Raw genomic sequence first — 8,966 nt, forward strand, 5'->3', positions numbered from 1 at the left:
CAGTGAAAACTCCATAATCATAATATAGGATCAAAATAAATTATTTTTCATACCCCTTCATACTCAAAACCTCATAAATTAAAAATCTCTAAATTTCATAAATATAGTTTATAAAACCAGGAGAAAACATATAAGGAGAATTATATAATTTCATAACCGAGACTCAGATACCGCATGTAAAAACATGGAGTAAAAACTTAAGATTTTTCAATAACTACATAATATAGAAACTCAAAACATGATCTTAAAATTATGTGATTCCCGCATATATTAAGAGAGACTATGTCTATCTTTTTCCATAAGAGATTACCTTTTATTGCTTTAGAGATTCTGAGATGGATGACTCTGACATTTTTCTCTAAAAGAAAGTTTCTTTAGAGCTTTGTAGATCTAATTAGATGAATGACGATCCAAGGTTTCACTTCCTTTGACTCTCTATTTTAAAATCTTTCTTTCTTCTTGATGGATGGAGGATAAAAAAAAGGTACTTATTGTTGGTAGGTAAAATCTTGGTAGCTAAAATAGCGAAGGAGTGAATTGTTCAACCAAAAGGAGTTCTATCTGTCTGCTTCGGTCAGTCGGTATACACCACTGCTTCTTCCACTTCTCGGACTTGTTCAACTTAATCTCCCTTTCTCAACTCTCGCTCCTCTACTCCAGTCAAGATCTCATTCCTTCGTAAGCTCTCGATCGGTAAGACACGTGCAAGAGGTGCTTGAATGCTTAAGTAAGTATTCAGTATTTGGTGCTCGATGCAATAAATGTGTAATAATGACGTACTTTTTTCTCAAAAATTATAATTATTTATATTTTATAATGGGTCTGTTACTTTTGACATGAGATTAACGTTTAGATTGTGATTAAGGGTATATTATCTAATTTTTTCGTATGATTTAATCTTGTTAATCTTTTCTTAATTTTAATGCATTTTAAATATATCAATCAGCCAAAATCGGGTATCGAGATCTCTAGGTCTCGTCCAATTATTTTTTAGAATAAGTAAATTGAAATGTTTTATGAATATTTGTCAATTTGAAAACTTTTTCTAACTTAAAAAAAAACTGTACTGTGGCTCTAAATCTTCCTTTAAAAACAGAGAGAAAAATATTGAAATTATTACTATTTTTTTTTCTTTAGATAAAACGAAACTCTAATTGATAGGAATAGTGTATCAACAAAACAATTAATATAGATGTTAATTTTATAGTTTATTCTGTATCTTTAATAAGATTGACCATTTCCCCCACATATATATTTTTATCCATCTTATAAGAAATAACTTTGGTTATTAAAGTTTCAAGTGTATATTTCAAATCTCGTATTAACTCTGTTTGGAGGAATTTACTTGTATATTTTTAACACATTTTTTGACATAAAATATTTGTATAAGTGTCTATGAGAGTTTATGAAAATAGATTATTGCAATAAATTTTCTAAGATAGCTTATAAAAACAACTTACATCTTATAAAATACAATTAATTCAACTTATTTTAATAAGCGCTTACTTAATAAGCATCCGGTCAATAAGTTTTTAAATTAAATCGTGATTCTTAATTATATTTGAAATGAAGTGTTTATAAAAATTCGTTATCTAACGGTTTGCTATCTACAATTCAAACCAACTGGTACACGTCTCGTGAAAGGAATATTTTTAATACAAATGAAATATAAAATATATTTAAAAACCTTCATTTATTAACAATAATTATATTAAAATAAAAATATGGGAATGGAATTTTTATGTTGTGGAAAGTATTAATATTAATATTAATTTCAGTACATACACGAATATCTATTTTAGAAAATAAAATAAAATTTATTGCATAGATAATTGGACATGGTTTTAACGTCTTTCATACCTGCAATGAGATTTGAATTGGTTTTGGTTTTGCAAAGTGAAGGAAAATTAAAGAGTGTGAAAGGTTGTTGAATAATGGAATAATAGAGCATGAAAAATGAGCTAATTAAAACTTAATAAGACAAAGAAAAGAAAAATTCCATTTGGTGCATACGTATACGGTGGATGTTAACACAATGATTGAAAGCGAAGCAAATTAAAGCGTGATGTTATGAAATGAGAATGACGTAACAAAACCAATTCCTATTTCTTCACAAATAATTAACACCACCATTCACCCTCCCATTAAATTTCATTTCAAAACTCTTTTAAATACCTAAAAACCTACTAATTATAATTCAAGAGAGCTTCGATTCCAATGCATAACTATTAATGATAATAAATAAATATTTTAGCATATAAATTACATTTTATATTTGAGATAAATAATTTATACTGTGTAGTATGATATTTTTAATTACTGTCGGACAATACTGAAATTAAATTAAAATTAAAGATATTGAAAGTGATATACTAAAATATTTAAGAGGCTAAACAATAAATGTTAACAAACAATTAAAATCCTTTTTTTATAAATATAACGATTTTAATTTATATGCGGAGATATTAAAATAATTTATCTTGAATGGTAGTGATTTTAGAGCGATTTTTTATATATTTTATTTAATGATAACATTTAAAAATATTTTGTTGTATTTTGATAAGATAAGATAGTTTTAAAAAATAGATAAATTTATAAGAGTAGATAAGAATATTTATTGTTGAAAAAATGATACATTTTAGGTTGAACGTGTTAGACATAGGAGGTTGGGTCGAATGGTCAAAACCGAAGGCTTTAAACTTGGTTAGTAGCATTTTATTTAGAAAGTCACCTATATAAATAGAAATAATAATAATAATAATAATAATAATAATAATAATTTTAGCAGAAAAGTTAGAAGCTTCATAGTTTGGCGTGGGAGCTTCAAAAGCGAACTGAACCAACGACAGTTAAGCCGAACAAACCTTAGTAGTTCCAAACCAAACCAGAATCATATAACAACATAACACAGCACAACAGAGGAACAACAAACTCACTTAATTCCTAGAAGTATTACTCACTCACAGTCTCTGTCACTCTGTCAGAGACAACACTCGCCACCAACAAAACGACGTCCCTCTGATCGTGATCAACGTCAAAAATGCCGCAAATGGGTCTCACCGGAGAACCCACCCGCGGAGGCTCAGGTGGCAGCACGGTGGTGGTCGGAGTAAAGATGGACTCCCCCAGCAAGGAATTGCTCACGTGGGCTTTGGTCAAAGTTGCTCACCCTGGTGACACCGTGGTTGCTCTGCATGTTCTTGGGAACCAGGGTACTCGGGGAATTTCAGTTATTTTTTCCTTTTTTACTTTGGGTTTTTGTTTTTCAATGTGAAGATTGATTGGTGAAATGGGGTTACGTAGAAACTGTGAATGGAGACGGGAAATCTTCGCTGCTTTCGCTTGTCAAGGCGTTTGACTCTGTTCTTGCCGTTTATGAAGGATTCTGCAACTTGAAACAGGTTCAAATTCTCAATCTTCTTTCTTTGTGTGGGCTCTTTTCAATTTCTATAAACGGATTATGCAAACTCATTTGCTGTCTTCAAATTGGGTAGGAAATGCAGGACATACAAAATAAAACTTCCCACTGGAAAACAAAAACGTAATTTGAAGTTTGTGGAATTGCTTCTTCTTTGAAGTCTCTGAAGAAAACATACTGAATTTTATGCTTTTCGTTTTTGTTTTTGTTAGGTCAACCTCAGACTCAAAATTTGCCGTGGTTCATCGGTGAAGAAAATTTTGGTTCGAGAAGCAAATGGTTCTTCCGCAACTCATGTTGTGGTTGGAACAACTCATGGTCTGCATAGAATCCGGTCATCTACCTTTGTAGCTAAATACTGTGCTAAAAAGTTATCCAAGGATTGTTGTGTTCTCGCTGTTAACAATAGGAAAGTTGTGTTCAAGCGTGACAGCTCGCCACCAAGTGTTGCTGACTTACAAGGTGTTAGATTCTTCTTAGTTTTGATTGTTGGGATTCTGATGGAGTAAGTAGAATTCTCAGTCTTGAGTTTGTTTTGCAGGGATTGATCGTCAACACAGAAATGGTTTGTTCGGTTCGATTCATTGGACACTCAGTAAGAACACAAAAGTTCTAAGTGATGACAATTCAGGGACGGATGCTGATGAGAAGAAACCTGTCCAAATTTCAGATCACAGTTTGGCTAAGTTTTTTCTGGATTCTACAGAAACTGTTAGAAAACCAAACTGTTCAATTTGTGGCACAACCCTGGCATGGCCAGACCCTTCTTGCTACCAGTCTGAAGAAAGCTTTTCTGGTGATGATGGTAAAGAGAATTCCTTGGCTATAGTACCTGTGCAAGTGAAACCCACTGTTGCAGCAAAAACGGAATCGAAACCTGGTTGGCCACTACTACACCGCGGAATTTTATCGGACACACAATCTACTGATAGATCATTGATGCATCCCCAGATCTCCGTGGTCCAGTGGGCAATGAGGTTACCTTCTAGAAATATTTCATACGCTGCAGATCGTGATGAAAAGCCTGAAAGTTGTGGTCAAGGTCTAGATCAACCTGCGGTTTTAGATAGGGAAAGTGGTGCGCTTGTTCCAGTAGATTCTGAAATAGGGACAGCTACTTCGCCTGAAGGCAATTCAAGAAACATTCCTAAAGAATTGGAGGGCCTTCATGAGAAGTACTCCTCGACTTGTAGATTGTTTGGGTACCAAGATCTTGTATCTGCCACATCAAATTTCTTACCGGGTTTGTTTCTTAGTTAGTTTGACTTAGCTCAATTTAACAAACTGGATTATTTTCCTTTAATGTGGTTACTAATGTGATTTCAGAAAACTTTATTGGGAAAGGAGGAAGCAGTCAGGTTTACAGAGGTTGTCTTCGTGATGGCAAGGAACTTGCTGTCAAGATTCTAAAGCCTTCTGAAGATGTATTGAAGGAGTTTATTCTAGAAATAGAAATCATCACTACCTTGCATCACAAAAACATAATTTCCCTCCTGGGATTCTGCTTTGAGAATGGCAAATTTCTTCTGGTTTATGATCTATTATCAAGAGGAAGCCTTGAAGAGAACCTTCATGGTACTGCAAATATACATTTGCTATATCTATCCCCTTTTGTTTTAGTCGGTGGCGTGTTATTGACTTCCTTCTATTCCATTCCGAAATAGGTAATAAGAAAACTTCAGTTGCGTTTGGTTGGTCGGAGAGATATAAGGTAGCAGTGGGTATTGCTGAGGCTTTAGATTATCTGCATTCTAAAGATGATCAACCCGTGATCCATCGGGATGTAAAGTCATCAAATGTGTTATTATCCGAGGATTTTGAACCCCAGGTATTTTATCTTTTGATTACTTTTTATTTTAACATAATTTGTATCTATCTAGGCACATGATGTGCTTGATTTTCTTCAGCTCTCTGATTTTGGACTGGCAAAATGGGCATCAACCTCGTCATCGCATATAACCTGCACAGATGTTGCTGGAACCTTCGGGTTTGTACATTTAAACCCCGCATAATCATACTATCCCTCTTGGGAGCACATGCTACAGAGAGATAATGTGTTTGAAATGGTCCTAAATTATTATGTATTCTACTTATTATGCAGTTACTTGGCTCCTGAATACTTCATGTACGGCAAAGTAAATGATAAGATTGATGTTTATGCATTTGGTGTGGTGCTCCTTGAACTTCTTTCGGGGAGAAGGCCCATAAACCGTGATTATCCTAAAGGCCAAGAGAGTCTTGTCATGTGGGTATGTTTCTGTAGTCCTACACTCTAGCATCTCCTCATTTACTTCTTTTTCCTAATCATATGTTTCCTGAAAAAATATAACACAAAGGCACTTTCGCAGGCAAGTCCAATTCTAAATAGTGGAAAGGTGTTACAATTGTTAGATCCTAGTTTGGGTGATAACTATGATCATGAGGAGATGGAAAAGATGGTCTTGGCAGCCACACTCTGTATCAAACGTGCTCCAAGGGCTAGGCCTCAAATGAACCTTGTAAGTGGTCCACTTTTGACTTTATTATATTATGGATTCTACGTCATATCAGATATAATAATAGACTCATTCGTTGCATATGAAGTGAATTTTTGCGTTTTTGCTTATCTTAAATCCTGTGGTACATATCTTCATAGTGCACACCTTAACTTTATCTTCTTGTTTGTGAATTAGTCCTTTGTTGAAAATGTGATGTATTGATTATATTGGACCACAGATCTTAAAGCTCCTTCAAGGTGACACTGAAACAATGAAGTGGGCAAGGTTAGAAGTTAATAACGCTTTGGATGCAGCAGAAACGGTTGATGATGAAGCCTGTCCACCGAGTAATAATCTACAGTCACATATAAATGTTGCACTGGGTGATGTGGTGGATGATTCGGTCTCCATGTGCAGTGTTGAGCAAGGTTTGACATTGGAGGAGTACTTGAGAGGCCGTTGCAGCCGTGCATCAAGCTTTGACTGAGCAAATTACCAGCAAAATGCTAGAAGAAGCTCTATCCTTTTTTTCTTGACTTCATCTTTTCTTTCGGTTTTAAATGGATTTAGGATGAGAGGTTCTTTGGGTGTGCCCTCCTCCTTTACTTAATAACCAGGAAACTAGGTCTTGTAAGTTGTTATAGGCCAGTTCCCCTTGTCACTCTATACTTCAAATGGTTTCTCTATTTTTTTTTTCCCATGATCTCAATTTGATCAAGTTTTGTAATATATATTGGTAAAGAGATGAAGAAGTTGCATTTAGAGCATAAGGATCATTGCTTTGCATCCAATCCAAACAAGACTACACCAGCTTCCTAAATTTATAAAGTAACACCGTCTGATTTTTTCCCCTTAAATTTGTGTTAAGTTAAATTTCGGTCCCTTCAATTTTAAATTAATTTTTAGTCTTTTATTTAGAAATTGTCCACTTTTGATTCTCATTGAGGACTAAACTACCACAAATTAGGGATCAATAATGATGGATTATTCTCAAATTACTTTTCTTTTAAATTTAAAATATCATAAACAAACTTGACCAGGGCTTAAAAGATCAAAACGATATTTCATCTCGTTTTTTTTATTTTAAATAAAAATTAGATGTTACAGTTAAGAGTTGAATTCTTCATGTTTACAAATATGTTACTTTTTTCTTTTAATCTATCTATTTTCTTTTTTTCTTATAATATTTCTATTTTCAACTCATCGATTATATCGATATTGTGGTATTATTATTAACGTGTTTTTTTCTTAACGATGATGATGTTACATGATGTCATTTTTTTTATTAACATAACAGGGGATAATATTATCATACATCAATAAATTTAATATTTTGCAGTAAAATTTGATGAAAGAAATTAAAAATTAAAAAAAAAACTTGTATCTGAAGGATGATTAAGAAAAAACTACATGAATGAAAAGCGAAAAGCGCTAGCTTGGGAAGTAATAATAGATGAATAATTTTTATGTTTAAACACCAAATCAACAATTATAATTTTTCTCTATCTTCGTTTCAGATCATATCAATTAAAGTGTGCATGGGTAAAATTGGAAGTGGTGTATCGATTTAAGAAAGTTTTCTTTCTTCGCAGACCACAAAAAGTTCCCTCCAGTTATGTATGAGAAATCTTATCCACAGTAGAAGGTCCAAAGCTGCTGAAACTAATATAAAGGCAATGACCACGAAAATTAAACCTTAGCAACGACACAACACAACCTTGAGTCATGGCCACAAGTTGCTCCTACATGGTTTCCACCAAATTATCCATGTTGGGTTGGAGTGGAGGAAGAAGAGAAGTCAGAAACCGGAGAGCAGTTCTGGTCTCAGCCCAACAACAAAGCGATGTTCAGGAAGCAGAGGACGTGAAGGTGAAAGAGCAGGAACAAGTGCAGAGTGAGAAACCGAAGCCAAAAGGTACCAAACCAAGGCCAGTGGAACCTCAGGTGAATGTGAAGAGCAAAAACATGTTAAGGGAATATGGAGGACAGTGGTTGAGCTGCACCACACGCCATGTCAGGATCTTTGCAGCCTATATCGACCCTGTAACTTTTGAGTTTGATCAAACCCAAATAGATAAGCTCACCCTTATTCTTGATCCTACTGATGAGTTTCTGTGGAACCCTGAGACCAGCAACATGGTCTATTCTTACTTCCAGGAACTTGTTGATCACTACGAGGTACTTTCCTTAAACACAATTCATTTATTTTCGATTTGTTTCTCTTAGGTTAGTGTTACCTACAAACAAGGTCTGCAATTTTATCCACAACCTGATTTTTTTTTTAAATAGTTATAATCACACCATAATGTATGTTAATCAAATTCTCTTAATTACATGCTAAGGTTTGATCGATAGTTTCTAGAAATTCTAGTCTCGAGTCTAACTGATAAACCAACAAAAGAGGGTGTGAGATTCTAGATATGTGGTTTAGGTTGTTGTGTGTGTTGAAATACTAATCTATGATTACACAAAGCAGGGTGCTCCATTGAACGATTACACCCTTCGTCTGATTGGTTCTGACATAGAGCACTACATAAGAAAGCTGTTATACGATGGGGTAATCAAGTATAACATGAATGCAAGGGTTCTCAATTTCAGCATGGGCAAGCCACGGATCATGTTCAACAATGATATCAAACCAGAAGATGCAATTGAGAAATGATTTGTGAAATACTCCAAGAAAAGTGAGTAACCATCGGTGGTTTGCATGTGATTGTTCTGTAAATTATAAAAAAAAAACACATTAGATAGTTTTTGGAGTTGAGTGAAACTAGTGCAAACCAAAACATAGTTACAGATACAGAGTATTCTTACTGTCTGTAATATAGCTTCTGTTCATCGCTTATGTCACTAAACTAGTAAAATCACCCACCCCTGCTATGTTATCTTAAAATTTAGTTAGTGGATACATAATTAAATCTCATAAGTATATTAACAGGGTTTGATTATCCTGTTTATGCATTTAAAACTTTATTAGAAAAGTAAATTCATTTCAATAACTTTCCTTGCTTCAGATTCTAATGTTGTTTTCCCTACTTAAAAAATAGAAGTTACAATAGCAAATACTATAC

At 33.9% G+C, this 8,966-nt stretch overlaps 2 protein-coding genes across 2 annotated transcripts; both read left to right on the forward strand.

Moving 5' to 3' along the window:
* The first annotated feature begins 2,816 nt into the window (after positions 1–2,816).
* On the forward strand, positions 2,817–6,665 carry LOC137821939 (protein kinase STUNTED). The gene is made up of 10 exons (XM_068626752.1): positions 2,817–3,212; positions 3,304–3,401; positions 3,631–3,880; positions 3,960–4,661; positions 4,745–4,993; positions 5,083–5,246; positions 5,326–5,405; positions 5,520–5,667; positions 5,767–5,916; positions 6,134–6,665. Exons 1-10 carry the CDS (start codon positions 3,041–3,043, stop codon positions 6,380–6,382), a joined length of 2,262 nt encoding a protein of 753 aa, XP_068482853.1. The 5' UTR covers positions 2,817–3,040; the 3' UTR covers positions 6,383–6,665.
* Positions 6,666–7,435: 770 nt separating this feature from the next.
* On the forward strand, positions 7,436–8,745 carry NDHM (subunit NDH-M of NAD(P)H:plastoquinone dehydrogenase complex). The gene is made up of 2 exons (XM_068624036.2): positions 7,436–8,073; positions 8,372–8,745. Exons 1-2 carry the CDS (start codon positions 7,621–7,623, stop codon positions 8,555–8,557), a joined length of 639 nt encoding a protein of 212 aa, XP_068480137.1. The 5' UTR covers positions 7,436–7,620; the 3' UTR covers positions 8,558–8,745.
* Positions 8,746–8,966: the final 221 nt, after the last annotated feature.

The sequence above is a fragment of the Phaseolus vulgaris genome, chromosome 9 (assembly GCF_051622355.1).
Source record: "Phaseolus vulgaris cultivar YP4 chromosome 9, ASM5162235v1, whole genome shotgun sequence".
NCBI classification, from domain to species: Eukaryota; Viridiplantae; Streptophyta; class Magnoliopsida; order Fabales; family Fabaceae; genus Phaseolus; species Phaseolus vulgaris.